Genomic DNA, 18,321 nt, shown 5'->3' with positions numbered 1-18,321 from the left:
TACTCAACAATCTCATTCCATGCTTTGGATATTTTTTGGTCATTTCACTGCACAGACTATCAGGTGAAAACAGAAATATACAGAAAAGGGGGAACAATATTATGATTATTAGTTATTAGGAATTGTTTTCGTAGTCCAAAACATAAGAAAATGTCGACCAGAAAAACTTCAGGATAGTAAGTCAATAAAGATGCAACATTATCAGTATCAGTAGTAAAGAATTAACTCAATACGATAACATCTTTACTAATTTCTTAAAGGTGAAGACTTTTTTATAATGGTAAAATACATTCTCTTAACCCAGTTTATTGTTCGTTGACGTGTGAACATCAAGCACCATCAAAACATTGAGAGTAATCTGCTCAGATCTGTCAATCACTTTCTAGCTCAACCAATAGCTTGAGTTTGGGGTGTGGCTACTCTAGTAGGCAGAGCCAGACAAGCAGGGATAACTGCAGGCTTGAGCAATGGGCGTGGCGAAAGGTTAGGGCATGCCAAAAGGTAGGGGCGTGGAGAAAGGTCTTAATGATTGGTCGACAAAGCTGTCTGTCAGGGTGTGGGGGTAGGGTTAGGGGTAGATTTTGTTGTACAGATTCACCTTTCGGAACGCCTCATTTCAGCACGCCCATTGCTCCAGTCTGCAGCTACCCCCGTCTCGAGCCAGAGGGTGTTTAGCCCTAGGATCTGGCTTCTCTAAGCAAGGGGGTCTCTCTAATGAAAGTAGCCACTTCCATTATTGATCCTATTATTTAACTCATGCTTTGCCTCCCTAGGCTCTGTTGTTCTTAATATAATAAATTATTCTTTGTGTTGTGGAATGGTACCAGCAGAATTTAAAATTGCTGCTGTATCCCCTGTCCAAAAAAAAAAAAAAAAACACCTGTTGATTTTGATAATCTTAATAATTTTCGGACCGTCTCTAATCTTCCCTTCATAGCTAAAATCCTGAAAGGTATTGTGGCTTCTCAGTTGTATACTCATCTCATTGATAACAACCTTTTTGAACCCCTCTAATCTGGCTTTCGTAAACTCCACAGCACTGAAACAGCTTTAGTTAAGGTTACTAATGATCTGTTGATTGCTGCAGACTCTGGTTATCTTTCAGTTCTGGTTCTTCTAGATGACACAGTCAAAAATCTTGAATCTTGAGTCGATCACGCTGTGTTACTTACTCACTTAGAAACTGTTTTTGGTGTTACTGACACTGTTTTAAATTGGTTCAAATCTTACCTTTCAGAGAGTAGACAATTTGTTTCCCTGGGTGGATGTCGTTCCAAAGTCGGTTCAGTTAAATTTGATGTCCCCCAGGGTTCCATTTTGAGCCCCCTACTTTTTAGTATGTACATCTTTCCTCTTGCTCAGCTTCTTAGATCCATTGGTCTTAAGTTCCATTTTTGCGCAGACGACACCCAGATCTACATTTACACTAAACCTGGTGATACCACAGCTATAGGCTTTCTTGAACACAGCATTTCAGATAAAAAAAAATGGATGTCTTAAAACTTCCTTTGTCTTAATAGTGATAAGACAGAGGTAATGCTTATTGACACACCACATCAAATTAATAAAACTGGTACGCTAGCTTTAACAATGGAATGTACGGTTTTAGATTTTCAAAATAAATAAAAAAATCTGGAGGTGATATTTTACACTAATCTAACCTTCGATCCTCATCTTCAGAATACAGTTAAAAATTATTTTTTTCATCTCAGAAACATCGCAAGACTCTGCCCCATGTTATCCCTTTCGGTTTCTGAAAAATTTATAAACATTTTTGTTTTTTCCCGTATCGATTACTGTAATACTTTGCCTGCAGGGGTTTCTAAAACCACCTTAAGTAAGCTGCAGTCAGTTCAAAATTCAGCCGCTAGAATCCTGACAAGGTCCAAGACAAGCGAGCGTATCTCTCGTTTTAGGGTCATTGCACTGGCTCCCTGTCCGATTTTGGATTGATTTTAAAATTCTCATGCTAAACTATAAGGCTTTGCATGGTTTGGCACCACATTTTTTGTCTCAACTGTTAACTGCTTATACTCCAAGTCACAATCGCCGTTCCTCTGATTCTGATCTTTTAGTGGTACCCCCTACTCGTTTACGATCTATGGGTGATCGGGCCTATTCTTCTTGTGCACCAAAACTCTGGAATTCTCTTCCTTCTGAGATCAGACAGGCTGAATCTTTTAGTGTTTTAAAATCTGTTCTTAAAACATTTTTTTCAGAATAGCTTTTAAATGATTTCTTTGTGTCATATGACTGATGTTTATTTTACTTTTAATTGTTATTATTGTTATTATTTTTGTCATTTTTTAAAAATCTTTTCTTCTGTGTAAAGCTCTTTGAGATGTACCTTTAAAGGCGCTATAGAAAATAAAGTTTGTTATTATTATTATTATTAGCAGCTGCATGACCATGATTGACGCCTTACATTGGAAAATACATTCAGCTTCAGTTACAGTAGTGTCAAGACAAAATTCACTACATTTAGACCATCAAAGATTAAACAGGTCAAGAACACGTCAAAGCAAATGTGGGATTATGGTATAACAAGCAACAATGGGCACTTCAATCCCATACAGCATCGGGTGGTTTTTGAACGTCGATCAGCCTTGGTTTTTTCGGTGTGTTCCACACTGTTGGCTCTCGTCAGACGCCATCAGCATTTTTTTGGCAAGTTGAATCAGTGGCAGAGTTTGTTGACAAGAAAGAGAACTCTGATTGGCTATTTAGCTAAGCGAATGAGCGCACAAGAAAAAAAAAAAAAAACAGAACTGATGAAAGCAAACCAATGATGGAGTAACGAGGGAACACGCAAACACTTGTTGTCATTTTATCAGTTTATTTCTTTCTAAATCCACAAGAAAATGACCAAGGGCTGACAATGCCAGAGCCGTTTACCACTTAGCAGGCATGATTGGAAAAAAAAACCCAACTATATGAGTACATCAGAAATAACATGGCTGGTCTAAACAATGATAAATTGTGCTGCTTGCTTTGTATAGCCATAGTTCTAGCTGTTCTGGTTTCCCTGTTTAAATGCCGAAACAGACTGCCACCTGTTGGTATAGGAGAGTTATGTTCTCTCACGCAAGCGCTTAGCATACATGGTAGCTGCTCATTGGCTGTAATCTGTCCATTGTGTTCTAGTGCAACTTTGTTGTGCTCCAACACAGGTGATGTGAGACCGCACAAGGAGATGCCACAATCAGCTTTCTTTGTTGCTAGTTTCTTGGGATTGGTTTGGTGTGTCCCTACTCTAAAACAGAGTGACAAGTGACACAACTGATTCAAAAAAGGAATGAGAACCAGCTTTGCAACACTTCGGACTAAGCATTGTGTAAATTTGTTATTTATTGAGTCATTCTAAGAACTTTTTGAAAACTGTTGTTTAAAGGGCATGGCACACAAAGTCAACATCAAAGAACTAGCGATGAACGTGTGGTTGCTTTGTGTCAGCTGTGTCTTCGCTAAAAAGTTCCAAAACACACAATAAGGCCTACAGGTGACTGTCAATAAGCATGCGATTGTGAGTAAAGCCACGATTTTAGCAATCTTATATGACCTTTACAAATCACACTGTGCGACATGGATCTAAAAGACTTGGGTACGACATGCATGTAAGATGATGACATATATTGACCTAGTGGTTAACAAAAAGAGATAAATCACACTTTGGCAGTTGTAGTTTTTATGTTTGCTGAAAAAGTGGCAGCAAAAGAGGAAGTTTTATTTTTAGCTCCATGTCGTGTTGATTTCATGACACATTTTTATTGGCTGGTTAGTAAATGTAGGTTGTGACAGCACTGTGCGATGATCATGCTGAATTTTTAACACTGACAGAAAATTATCGCAGGCTATGTTTGGTCGAAAGACCATGAAGATGGCCACCTTTGAACCTCTCTCACTTACGACATAGGACCACCAAATAGGAGCATTGATCACGATGTTTCACGATGCCAGTCTTTCGTCTAGACAGCTGAAAATCGTGCAGTGTGTCTCAGGCTTTAGGAAATAACAGTCTATAAAACAGTCTTCAAAAAGGGAAACTGAAACTAGGACTGCAGATATACAAACTGTAACCAAGGCAGTGCTTGTTTACCATTATTTTTAAGGCTGTGATGTCGTGCCATCGCTGAACGTTTGTCGGGCTGGTTTTTGTGGCGTATTCCACACGTCAGCTCTCATTGTGTTCATGTTGTGCTCCCTAAAAATCCCTTAACGCAATGTTTCATCAAAATCTCTTAAAGCTACAGTAGAAGCCAAGAAAAAGTCTGGTGTATTATTTAACATTTTATTAATCTGCCAATGCGTTTATGCTATCAACGACACATGATGGGTAAGAGTATAGTTTAAACGCCAACACCGATTTGACAGATTTGATTATTTCTTATTGCACTGTAAATCTGTTTTGTGAAGACATTCACTGTTGTTCAATAAAAGCAGGACAGGAAGAAGACCCTTCACCTACAGATTAAACACGCATGTACAAAAACACACACTCTTCATCTCTCAAGAAAATCGACCACAGCAGGTTTCAGTTTGAGTCTGAAGATGAGCTGAGAAGATCTCACAATTGTGAGATGACAGACATTATTACATTTTTTGCAGACTTTTCACTGTGTTTTCAACAATGTTTCACATGTTTGTTTTGTGCTGTTTGTGTTGGTGGCATCTGATTGGTAAGTTATAAATATATAATTTTTTGGCTTAATGTGAGTAGCATTAGTCACAGATCTTGGTTACACTTTATTTCGAAAGTCGACTTTAGACATTCTACTAACTATAAGTAACTTTGTAACTACATGTCAACTACATGTCTACTAACTCTCAGTAGGGTAGGTTTAGGGTTAGTAGAGTAAGTTGACATATACTTGCAAAGTTTCTAATAGTCAGTATGTTGTATGTTGTGGACCAATCAAAATAAAGTGTTAGAAGATATTAAGCAGACAGTCTACTAATACTCTAATGACCGCTAGTTGACATGTAGTTGCAAAGTTACTTACTGCTAGTAGAATCTCTAAATTGGACTATCGAAATAAAGTGTTACCCAGATCTTAAAAGTCATGGAAAGTAATGCGAATTCTTCATTATGCCACACACTAAAAAAAATGCTGTTAATGTTAAATACAACCCAGCACTGGGTAAAATATGGACAAACCCAGCGATTGGGTTGTTTTGACCCAGTGGTTAGGTTACTGCCCAGAAGGTTGTGTTAAACATTTAACCCAACTTTTGGTAGAAAACAACCCAGTCGCTGGGTTTGTCCATATTTTACCCAGTCGCTGGGTTGTATTTAGAGTTGTATGTAGAGTGCACCTTCAAATCTCATGCCAGGCCCAATTCGAGAACTGCATGATTGGGGGACATTTCTTGCACATTATCTTGCAATGATGAGATTGATTAAGATTGATTTTTTTTTCAATCAGTAAATCAGTACTTACTTGACATACAGACCCCATTTAAATATCTGATAACTGAATTTAAACCAAAGAACTGGGTCAAATGTTTCCACAAGTTTGATTCTTGTACTTGATATGCATGTTGTTACAAGCTGCAAACATTCACTGATGCTCAAAGCAACACATAAGCCCTGGGGTGTAAACTTTTGAACGGGATGATTGTCACAATTTGAGATAGCATTATTATAAATTGTTTTCAGACTTTTCACACAGCTGAATTTGTGGAAATTGATTGGTTGTTATTTTGTTTTAGTACTGCCTTTTGGAAGCTACAGTACATTAAATATTTAAATGTTTTAATTTACCCCAACCATCCTGTGGAAAATTGACACCCCCTGACTCTAAATGCAGTGTGTTGTATGGGTGGATCTATTGAAAATATATATCCTAGTGTGGTTTTGAACCAGCAATATAATTTCTTTAGCACGAACTTCAGAATTGTTCAAAAGTGACAGTAAAGGACATTGTTTAAATTGTTGCAAAAAAATAAATAAAATAATCTTCTTTCTGATAATAATATAAATATTTCTTGAGCATCAGATCCTTTCTGAAGGATCATGTGACACTGAAGACTTGAGTAATGATGCTGAAAATTCAGCTTAGATCACAGCAATAAATTACATTTTAACATATATTCACATAGAAAACAGATTATCTACATAGAAAACAGCCTATTTTAAATTGTAATAATATTAACAATATTACAGTTTTTTATTGTATTTAAAAAAAATAAATAAATAAAATGCAGCCTGGGTGAGCAGAAGAGACTTCTTTCAAAAACACTGAAACTCTTACCGACCTCAAACTTTTTTGTGTGTAAAGTTTATTGTAATTAGGTTGGTTTGTGCAAATAAATGTATTTATTAAATGGATCATGTTATGTTCTGTAATTGTTGTTAATAAATCTGGGAGAAAAAAAACATGCAAAAGTTTTATCTTCAGATGAACAACAGCCCTTGACAAAAATTAACCATGGTTTTACTACAGTAACCACAGTTTAGTAGTATTTATTTACTATATGCCATGGTTACCACTACAGAACCCATATTTTAAGCATAGAATAATAATAATAATAAAAAAAATAAAAAATGGACTAGACTAGACTGTCCCTGTCTAGAAACTGGTAGGGATTTTTTTTTTTTTTTTTAGATGTATGGGAGATAAATCTTGGTCAGGGCGCCATTTCGGGTCACATCATCAGTAGTGTAGGGTAGAGTGGGGGAAAACGCCCCCCTTAAGGATTTTTTCTGTGAAACAAAAGTGAAATGTGTTCAGAAAAGTTAGCATTGTTTTAGTGACAATGACATAAATTATAAACCAAGTATGAAAAATGTCCAGAGTTTTCATGTTATTAGATTTTTAACAAAAAATTAATTTGTGCCAAGGGGGTAAAATGCCCCCCAGTCTGTCAAAGCAATTTGCTTTAAACCTTTACAGCAAAATCAGAGCACATGCAGCTTTAGCTTAAAATTAAAAATAATTTAATCAATAATAATGAATTGCTAACTGGCTAGCTAATTAGCTACCTGATGCTAACTTGAGGTAATTTTTAAATATAAAGTCCAAATATTTTTAGTCAACCAACTATTTAGAATATATTTGATGGAAAAGCAAAGGATTTGATGTTCAGAGCAGAATAACTACAGTAATTGCCCATTGCCCCCTGAAAATCACCTTTAAAGTTGTCCAAATTAAGTACTTAGCAAAGCATATTACTAATCAAAAATGAGGTTTTGATATATTTACGGTAAGAAATTTACAAAATATATTCATGGAACATGATCTTTACTTAATATCCTAATGATTTTTGACATAAAAGAAAAATCGATAATTTTGGCAATACAATGTATTTTTGGCAATTATTGGTTATTTTTGGAAAAACAGTAGGGGGGTGTTTCCCCCCACTCTACCCTACCCTTGCATCATTAGATGATTTGGTTTTTTCAACATTATACACCCTCCACAAGGGTGGCCCGCTGCAGGAAGATCAGTCCTCAGCTTGTGTCCTGTACTCAATGTTCCAGAAATTGACCCTGTTGGTAAAGTCGGCAGTTGGCTGAAAGGTTGATAAGTGGGAATTCTTGAGTGTGATTAATGTTGCTTTACTTTGAGCCCAGCATGGATCATTCCACTTGCCAAATCCACTGGCTACTTCTTCAACGTCAATTGGTCATACTCTGCTTGCTCGCCAAATGATCTTGAGGCCCTGATTGTGTCTCAAAGTGTATCTTCCTTGCATGAGGCTGGTCTTGCAGCCTATCATGACGTGTTTGAGAGTTGATGGAGTTGGGCAGAGGGCATAGTTTGGATCCTTGAAGTACCACTGTTGGCGATTCATTAGTGATGGAAGCACAACATACATTGCTCTGATGATAAAGCTAATCTTGTTTGCTTGCATTTCCCAAAGCTCCCTCCAGCTGATCTTTCTCCTCTCCAAACCTTCCCACTGCATCCATTGCCCCTGCTTAGCAAGAGAGACAGCCTTCTTTCTTCTCACAGCCTCCTCCTGTCAACACACCAGTGTTCTCTGGTCTGATGTTGTAGCCTTTCGCCAGGTTTGTTCACTTGCTTTCAAGCCGAAACCAAGCCAAGCCAAGTGGAGGAGGGGGGGGGGGGGGGGGGGGGGGGGGGGTTGCATTGCCATTTAATTATCTTAATTTCAAGACCTTACAAATGCAAAACCTCTCTAAATATTGGTTTGCAGATACTTTGGTAGTAACTATGAACAACGACAAAAGTAATATAAATTCATAAGTCAAAAACATCTGCTGATCTAAATGTCCCATATTTCAGAAGGTCAAGCTAATACCATGTTTGTATATCACCTTTCATTTGCATTTGTGTTTCTGTGGCTGTTCCCAATGTGTTTTCCAATTCACTGACAACTGCTGATTTCAGGCTTTGTAAACCTTCAGAAGCTTAAAATCTGTTTGTTCATCAGGTGTGTTTGGTGAGTCAGTGTCAGTGACGGAGGGAGATTCTGTTACTTTACACACTGGTGTTACTGAAATACGTGAAGACGATTATATACTGTGGAAATTTGGAGCTGAAAAGTCTCAAATAGCTAAAATGAAGAAAAAGAAACAAATCTTGCCCACATTTAACGGTACTGATGGAAGATTCAGAGACAGACTGAAGCTGGACAATCAAACTGGATCTCTGACCATCAAAAACATCACAACTGAACACGCTGGAGATTATCACCTAGAGATAGCCGGAGCAAAAAAATCATCAAAAACATTCAATGTTTCTGTCTATGGTGAGTAGTCCAAACAATCTCATAACTTGTTTTAATAAAGGAATATTCAGTACAAGTTAAGCTCCATTAACAGCATTTGTGGCATAATGTTGATTAAGGATGGGCAGTCTGATGATTCTATATCATGATCGATCTTGAAGACGTCAACAATCCACTTTTCAAGCGAATCGTAGAGATCTTCGTAAAAATGTAAAAACAGTAATGGCTGCCTACTAGATGACTGTAACTTGCCAAATTATATCAAATGTCTCTGATGTCTTTAATGCATGGCAACATATTTAAAAACAACTATAGCAGCAGTAGTGCAATGAATCAAAACATAGTTTCAGATTCGATTTGAATAAAACGGTCATTGTGCATAGGTGCCCCAGAACACCATTTCAACCTAGGGGGACCACCCCAACCATTATTTCACCCACATTTTGTTTTCCCAAAACGTATTTGAAACATAGCGTAGACACTTTACTTGGATTTAATGTGCTTTCTCTGTATATAAATCTCTGTAATTTTCTTTTCATGCAGACACCTAAATGTCTTTCACCCTTAGTCATTTTGCTGTTTGATATGATAGAAACACTCACAAAATAAGAGCTGGAAAAAAAGTGTTGTCTAGATTTATCAATATTTTTCTTTAATCTCCTATGTCTTCCAGCTCGTCTGCCTGTTCCTGTCATCAGCAGTAACTCTTCACAATCATCATCATCATCATCATATTGTTCATTGGTGTGTTCAGTGGTGAATGTGGGTCATGTGACTCTCTCCTGGTACAAAGGAAACAGTTTATTGTCCAGCATCAGTGTGTCTGATCTCAGCATCAGTCTCTCTCTACCTCTGGAGGTGGAATATCAGGATAAAAACACCTACAGCTGTGTGCTCAACAATCCCATCAGCAACCAGACTCAACATCTGGACATCAGTCAACTCTGTCACACATGTTCAGGTACAGCAGCGCTGATATTAGAGTTTATTCATTGAGTTGATCTCTGTGTTGTAGATCAGACTGATTCAATCACTTACATTAATGACTCTTTTACTCTCCTTCATATCCTCCAGACTCAGTCTCTCTGATAGTGTTGATCTCTGCTGCTGCTGCTGGTGGTGGTTTTCTGTTGATTTTAGCTGCAGTCGGGATCTTCTGCATCTGCAGGAAATGTAAGAAAAAAAACAAAATAAAAAAAAAATTGTAAAAAAATAGCTTGAGATCAAAAAATTAATGCGTGTTAAAATATTTATCTTTTATAAGGCACAAATTTCTTTATAAAATTAAAAATGTTGTTGTATGTGTATATCATTGTTAATGCAGTCCAATCACATGGGAAAGACAAGACTCATTCAACATCACGAAAAAAGGTAAGAAGTTGCAAGAAGTTGTTGCAGTCAGTCTGATTGAAACTTGCTGACTGAATTTATTTGACCTATAAATTCATTAGCACAAATCAACATGTATTAGAATGCAGAAAGGAATTGTATTTTCCTTCAATAACAACAAGATATTACTGACAAATTATGCTTATAATTTGTCATTTATAATTTAATGATTGGTTCATCCAAAAAAAAAAAGGAAAAGAAAAAGATTTAAATTTATGCAAGGCACTGTTACAAACCCACATGAGTTTCTTTTTGGCAGATTGTCAGCCTCAGTCACCTTTTACTTTCATTGCATTTTTTATTTTTTTTCTATACAATTAAAGTTAACTGTGGAAGAAATGCCTACTAGAAAATATACAGGCTATCCTCCAGATTAAATGATATATCAAGTATTCATGACAGTGATCATTAAACAATTCATAGGCTACAATCAATTAAAATGTTCAGATCTTAAAAGCTATGACCAGTCAATGAAATTATTTTACAGAAGCTTTAATAAGGTCTTGTAAAGCCTGCCTATTCGCTCTGAATGAATTTCAAGCAAAATTCTATAATATTTTTTAAAAATGATTTTAAACTGTTACTCTTGATTGACTGTGGCCTATATTTTTCCTTGCAGAAATCAATGGAGGACCATATGTATGGAAATATCATCTCAAAGCGATGATCAAGTACCGAATCTACTGGAATAAATTAATCTTACAGCTCTGCGGGTCCTGTTTTACTTTTTTTTTTTTTTCTTGACCCTATTTTTTTTATTTTATTAAATGTTTCTTCTTCTTTTTTTTTTTTGCTGCTATATGTAGCCTATTAGTTTAATTTAGTGGGCCACACAGAGCATAGCACTCAGAAACTCAACTAAATGTTCTGTTTGCTATCTTAACAAGCATGGACTTTAGCCTATTAAATACTGACCACTTCACTGTTCTCTGTAAAGAAATTAACAAATAAACAACGACTGAATACAGTCTTTCACACACAATAAGCTCTGCTGGATATTTGGTCAAATTCAGCACAATCACATCAACCCTCTCTGGTGTTGAAAACGGACCACATCTCTCTAATAATAGCACTTTTACTCGACACAGTGCGCTATAAATAGACGGAGCAATCAGACTGCCAAAGTCACGTGATTTTGGTCAACTATAGCCTGGTATCACAGACAGAGCTTAGACTAACCAAGATTAGGCCATAGTTCAATTAGGACATTTAAGCTATTTTTTATAAACAAGCTTAGAAAAAAACATTACTGGGGTGCATCTTGAGACAAAACAAAGGCATTGATATATTTTAAGATCAGTCAGTGCAAGTTTATTTCAGTTGAACAGCTCAGACTTATATTTTAGTCTAGGACTAGACTTAAGCCTTGTCTGTGAAACCGGGGGTAGGTTTCCTGAAGTCATAACTGTTTGTAAATTTCAGTGGTTCGCCGCTAGGGGGCGATGATTATCGGAAAACCCATGAGCCAGCAGTGTCTATCTCAGATCAGGTTTACAATTTCTCTGGCACATTTTTATAATAAAAAGGAAGAGATGTAGTTTTGTCTCCTATTAGTCTAACTACCAAATCTCTCAATAAAACAAATAAAACAGTTACACTTTATTTCGATAGTCCACTTTAGACTTAACTACAAGTAACTTTGTAACAACATGTCAACTAATTCTCATTAATTTGCAACTACATGTCTACTAACTCTCAGTAGGGTAGGTTTAGGGTTAGTAGAATAAGTTGACATATACTTGCAAAGTTTCTCATAGTATGTTGTGGACCCATCAAAATAAAGTGTTAGAAGATATTAAGCAGACAGTCTACTAATACTCTAATGACTGCTAGTTGACATATAGTTGCAAAGTTATTTACTGTTAGTAGAATGTCTAAAGTGGACTGTCGAAATAAAGTGATAGTCATATTTAATGGTGTTAGATGATTTGTTAATTGCATTCAATATACTACAGCTTTTGGAAATAATTTGCAGTAGGTGTTTTTATGCATGTTTTGGTTTCCAATGCATTTACACTGTTCTGTCCAGCAGGGGTCAGCAGCGTGTTGCAAAACACCTGATTCAAACCTTTAAAATATTCTGTTCGCACACTAAATATTGAAATCAGCTGTTTTGTACAGAATGTATATAGTTATTGCAGTGATAGTAGCACAACAACACATTACTGCCATTAAAACAGACCTGGGGCCTGTTTCATAAAACAAGTTTACCAAATAAAACCAGGCTTAATTATTTCAGTTAGTCTGACTTGATGTCACTTGATCTGGTTCAAAATAAGTCAGAATAACTGAAATAATAATAATTAGTATACAATTACAATTACGGTTATTATTATTATTATTATACAGTACATCCACAGATAGCTAATTGATTTTACTAATATCTTTGACTCATATTTACACTTTTCTGCCATCTTTACTTTCATTCACTGTATCTAGTGGCGCCATCCGGTGGGTTTTGAATAAAAGCAGCTAAAGCAACAGCACAGCACTATGCAGCAGGAGATTGTAAAAGTCATGCGACATAATATAAAATGTGAAAATTGTGTGTCACTTTGATGTGCTTCAGCAACAAGGTGGACTTCCAGGCCTGTGGCTGCACTTGGGCCTGCCGCCCCACCGGCTCCAAAGACTTCTCCATTCCTCTGAATCCATTCTGGTCCTCTGTTCCTCTGATTCCACCTTAGACTCCACCTCCAGAAATAAAGAAAGCATTCTAAACTTTTTGTTATGTCCTATGTTATTTGTTTGGAGGCGTATACTTTTTGTTTCCCTGTACTTCATTTTTTAGCAGGACGAAGCGGCTATCTGATTGGTTGATCCATCTGTCCATCATCAAGATGCCGGGTGACGATACAACACGGTTTCTCCAATGAGGGCGCGCCATGTGCCTTTAAAGAGCGCACCTGCGTGGGAAGCGGGAGGTGATTTGCACGCTAGAGCACTTGATCCTTTTGTGATGCATGTTTGCTTGACCTGTACTGTTATAGTGTTTTGAGAAATGTGTTCTTTGAGAGCTTGGTAATTGAGGCTCATTTGGGCTGACTTTTCTCTGTGAGTAGTTCACCGTTTATTTTGTTCTGGCGGGTTGATCTGTTATTAAACGGGGAAGAGAAAAGAACAGCTGAGATATTGTTTATATAATCAATTATTTTGAGGTGTCCTGGTTATATTGTTTCTCATTGTAATAAATCATCACTTTTCTTACACTAGGTTGGCTTGTGTGTGAGATGTTTTCCAGTACGCGTTCAATATTTTAATGGTGCACGCCTTATTTCCTCTAGACTAACTGGGGTTGGTAACATCAATGGGGGCTCGTCCGGGATCGTTATGATTGGGATGAGGGTGTTCCTCTGGTGTTATTTGCTGTGCGAGAAGCCGTGCAGGAGTCACTGGGTTTTAGTCCGGCTGAAATGGTGTTCGGACACACTGTAAGAGGACCACTGTTCTCAAAGAGAAAATGTTGGAAGCTGGTTCTGGGTCAGAGGTTCATGTTTTGGACTATGTTAGTCGTTTTCGGGAACGACTACATTATGTTTGCAGCTTTGCACAAAAATCTTTGGTGAATGTTCAGTCTGGAATGAAGAAACGGTATGATGTGAAAGCTGTTTCTCGTTCGTTTAAACCTGGTGATGAGGTATTAGTATTGCTACCTATCCAGGGTTCGGCATTATCAGCGCGTTTTTCAGGACCTTATGTTGTGTTAAAGAAAATAAGCGAGACTGATTATGTCATTCGAACTCCTGACAGGAAGCGACAGTCGCGCGTCTGCCATATTAATATGCTTAAGTCTTATCACACCAGAGATAATTCACGGAGCGGACTACTGAGGGGACCATAGGGCCCATGGAATCTTCTGTGGCTCTGATTTGTGGACTACCATTAAACCTGGAGGATTAGGTTAGTGCAGATGATGACATAATTCTGCGAAATACTTCTCAGCAGTGTGCTAAGTTGGAAAACTCTGAGATTCTGAACAATTTGTCGACATATCTTACTCATTTATCTGATGTTCATGTACAGGACATTGTAGGTGTTGTCGCCGATTTTCCATCCTTATTTGGAGATGTGCCGTCGCAAACTACGGTGTTGCAGCACGATATTAATGTTGATGGCGCATCCCCTATTAAGCAACATGCATATCGGATGAACGCTGTTAAGAGAACGATAATGAGACAAGAAACTAATTATTTGTTGGAGAATGGGTTAGCAAAACATAGTAGTAGCCCCTGGAGCTCTCCTTGCCTGTTAGTGCATAAGTCCGATGGTTCGTTCCGTTTTTGCACGGACTATCGTCGTGTAAATGCAGTTACAGTGCCTGACTTTTACCCACTTCCCAGAATGGAAGATTGCATTGACAATTTGGGGTCAGCTAAATTTGTCAGCAAGTTGGATTTATTAAAGGGGTATTGGCAGGTTCCGTTAACCCCTCGCGCATCTAATATCTCTGCTTTCGTAACTTCGGAGTGTTTTATGCAATATCACGTTATGGCATTCGGGTTACGAAATGCACCTGCCACCTTTCAAAGATTAATCCAAACTGTATTGGCTGGGGTTCCCCATTGTAATGCTTATTTGGATGATCTTGTACTATATTCAACTGAGTGGACAGAACATCTGAAACTCCTTCGTACAGTGTTTGAGCGCTTAGAGAAAGCTACGTTGACACTCAACCTAGCTAAGTGTGTCTTTGGGAAGGCGAGTGTGACTTACCTGGGTAAAGAAGTGGGGGGAGGACAGGTAAAACCTGTAGAGGCTAAGGTTACTGCCATTACCGAATTTCCCGTGCCTACCTCACGGAGAGAATTACAACGTTTTCTGGGTATGGCAGGTTACTACCGTAGTTTTTGTGTGAACTTTTCCACGGTAGTTAATCCCTTAACAAATTTTCTTAGCCCTGCTAATTCTTTAATCTGGTCTGACGATTGTCAAAATGCGTTTGAAACGGTGAAAGCTTTGTTGTACAATACTCCTGTTTTGGCTGCCCCAGATTTCGAACGTTCTTTTAAACTGGAAGTGGATGCAAGTGCTGTGGGAGCTGGAGCAGTGCTTTTGCAGGAGGATGATGTGGGAGTAGATCACCCCGTTTGTTATTTTTCCAAAATGTTTAACAAATATCATCGCAATTATTCTGTCATTGAAAAAGAAACGTTGGCTTTGTTGCTGGCCCTACAATTTTTTGAAGTGTACTTGGGTTCTTCGAGTGTCCCTATAGTTGTTTATACAGACCATAACTCTTTGGTGTTCCTTGCAAGAATGTATAACAAGAATCAACGCCTTATGCGGTGGTCGTTGGTGGTTCAGGGATACAACCTTGAAATCAAGCATAAGAAAGGGTCAGAGAATGTGTTGGCTGATGCTTTATCTAGAGTGTAGTTTTATCGATCTGATTGAAATAAACATGATATGTTTATTCTTATGGGGAGGAGTGTTACGTCCTATCTTATTTGTTTGGAGGCATTTTTTACCCCCTCTTTTTGTTTCCCTGTACTTTCATTTTTTAGCAGGATGAAGCGGCTATTTGATTGGTTGATCCATCTGTCCATCATCAAGATGCCGGGTGACGATACAACACGGCTTCTCCAATGAGGGCGTGCCATGTGCCTTTAAAGAGTGCACCTGCGTGGGAAGCGGGAGATGATTTGCACGCTAGAGCACTTTATCCTTTTGTGATGCATGTTTGCTTGACCTGTACTGTTATAGTGTTTTGAGAAATGTGTTCTTTGAGAGCTTGGTAATTGAGGCTCATTTGGGCTGACTTTTCTCTGTGAGTAGTTTGCCGTTTATTTTGTTCTGGCGGGTCGATCTGTTATTAGAATAGAAGTTTATTGTCATTGTACCATTTGCATGTACAACGAAATTTAAAAGTACCAGCCAGTCAGAGTACTGTAGTCATACATACATTCATAAGATAAAAATTAAATAAAAGGTACAGAAAATTGTACACAGTCACATTCACCATCTGTCTATTTTTTCACATCTCATGAAAACAGTGTTTTTGATTATTGAGAGTGGTTATAGCTGTTGGATAAAAACTGTTTTTTAGTCTGTTTGTCCTGGCTCTAATTGTCCTGTATCGTCTCCCTGATGGTAACAGTTCAAACAGATCATGTCCAGGGTGTGTTGTGTCTTTGAGGATACTTTGGGCTTTCTTAATACAGTGTGAAGTGTGTAGATCTTCCAGTGTTGGGAGAGGGCAGCCTACGATCTTCTGTGCCATGTTTATGACCCTCTGGAGCGCTTTCCTCTGAGCCACTGTACAGCTGGTGAACCATACGCCAATGCAGTAGGTTAGGATGCTCTCTATAGAGCACCGATAGAAGGACACCAGTAGTCTCTGAGTAATGTTGTTCTTCCTCAGCACCCTAAGGAAGTACAGTCTCTGCTGGGCCTTTTTCAGCAGCTCAGAGGTGTTTGTGCTCCAAGTAAGGCCCTCCTCTAACTGGACTCCCAGAAACCGGAAGTCAGCTACCCTCTCTACACAGTCCCCACTGATGAAAAGTGGAGTAATGTCCGTTTTCTTCCTCCTGTAGTCAATGATCAGCTCCTTGGTCTTTATGGTGTTGAGGAGCAGATTATTCTCCTTACACCACCATGAGAGCCGCTCCACCTCTTCCCTATAAGCTGACTCATCCCCTCCTGATATGAGTCCCACCACCGTAGTGTCGTCTGCAAACTTCACAATGGTGTTGCTATAGTGAGCGGGGGTACAGTCATAGGTGTAAAGAGTGTAGAGCAGAGGGCTCAGAACACAGCCCTGTGGAGAGCCGGTGCTAAGGCTGAGGGCTGTAGAGGTGTATCGGCCCACTCTGACCCTTTGACTGCGATCAGACAGAAAGCTATTAATCCACATGCAAGTGGAGTGTGGAAGCCCTAAGTCCTGAAGCTTGTCCACAAGTTTGACGGGAAGAATGGTGTTAAACGCCGAGCTATAATCCACAAAGAGCATTCGGACGTAGCTCCCCTGCTTCTCCATATGGGAAAGTGCAGCATGGAGGGCTGTGGCCACGGCGTCCTCTGTGGATCTGTTTCCCCTGTAGGCAAACTGGTAAGTGTCAAAGCTTGCAGGCAGGAATGATGTAATGTGACTCCGCACCAGTTTTTCGAAGCACTTCATTACCACTGGTGTGAGTGCAACTGGCCGGTAGTCACTCAGGCTCGAGATGTGAGATTTCTTTGGTAATGGGACTATGGTGGAGGATTTCAGACACGGTGGGACAGTGGACAGGGCCAGTGACTGGTTGAAGATCTTAGTAAAAATTCCAGCCAGCTGATCCGCACAGTCTTTCAGTACCCGGCCAGGGACGCCATCTGGTCCAGCAGCCTTCCTTGGGTTCACGGACCTCAGCGTATGCCTAACTTCCCTCTCGTTAACTGTGAGAGTTAAGTTGCTCAAGGCCTTGAGGTGTGGCGTGGCTGTCTCTGGCGGCTCCACCTCAAAGCGTGCAAAGAAGAGGTTTAGCTCCTCTGCCAGTGTGGCATCACCCTCATCAGCTCCAGGATTAGTCCTGAAATTAATGAGATGCTGGACTCCCTGCCACACCTGCCTGCTGTTGTTGCTGTCCAAATGGTCCTCAATCCTCCTCCTATAATCCAGCTTGGCCTCTCTGATGCCTCTCTTCAGGTTTGCTCGGGCAGCACTGTATTTCTCCCGATTTCCAGACCTGAAAGCGATGTTTCTCTCTCTGAGCAGCTGCTTGACCTCCCGGGTCATCCAGGGCTTCTGGTTGGAAAAAACCCGGATGCGTTTGTCCACTGTGACAGTGTCTGTACAGGTCTTTATATAGCACAGCACACTGTCTGTGAACACTCCCAGGTCCTTATGTTCAAACACCTCCCAATTGGTCCTGTCAAAGCAGTCCTGCAGCTGCTGAGAGGCACCATCAGGCCAAGTTTTGATGACTTTTGTGCTGATAGAAGCAGTTTTACAGAGGGGGGCATATGCGGGGATCAGAAGCAGGGACACATGGTCAGACTGGGCCAGGTGTGGAAGTGGTCTCGCCCTATAGCCCAACTTGATGTTAGAGTAGACCTTGTCCAGAGTGTTAACTCCTCTAGTAGCACATTTAACATGCTGGTGGAATCTAGGGAGTGCTGCTTTCAGGTCCGCATGATTAAAATCCCCTGCTACTATAAGCACAGCGTCAGGATGCATGCTCTGCTGTCTACTAATACTCCCATGTAAAAGTCCAACAGCCGAGAAAGCATTAGCGTCCGGTGGAATATAAACAGCGGTTA

At 39.2% G+C, this 18,321-nt stretch overlaps 1 protein-coding gene across 1 annotated transcript in view; it reads left to right on the top strand.

The window, feature by feature from the left end:
- LOC306874604 (SLAM family member 9-like) overlaps positions 1-9,690 on the top strand; it is a gene marked incomplete at both ends in the record, with an annotated part of 110,173 nt that extends 100,483 nt beyond the window's left edge. Inside the window, one exon of the mRNA XM_079424752.1 lies at positions 9,368-9,690. Within this exon, the coding sequence (XP_079280878.1) occupies positions 9,368-9,690 (323 nt within the window). The remainder of the gene's footprint in view (positions 1-9,367) is intronic.
- Between the last annotated feature and the right edge of the window lie 8,631 nt (positions 9,691-18,321).

The sequence above is a fragment of the Barbus barbus genome (assembly GCF_936440315.1).
Source record: "Barbus barbus genome assembly, chromosome: 9".
Lineage (NCBI taxonomy): Eukaryota > Metazoa > Chordata > Actinopteri > Cypriniformes > Cyprinidae > Barbus > Barbus barbus.
Note: the sequence above shows the minus strand (reverse complement) of the source record. Positions and strands in the feature narration are given on the sequence as shown.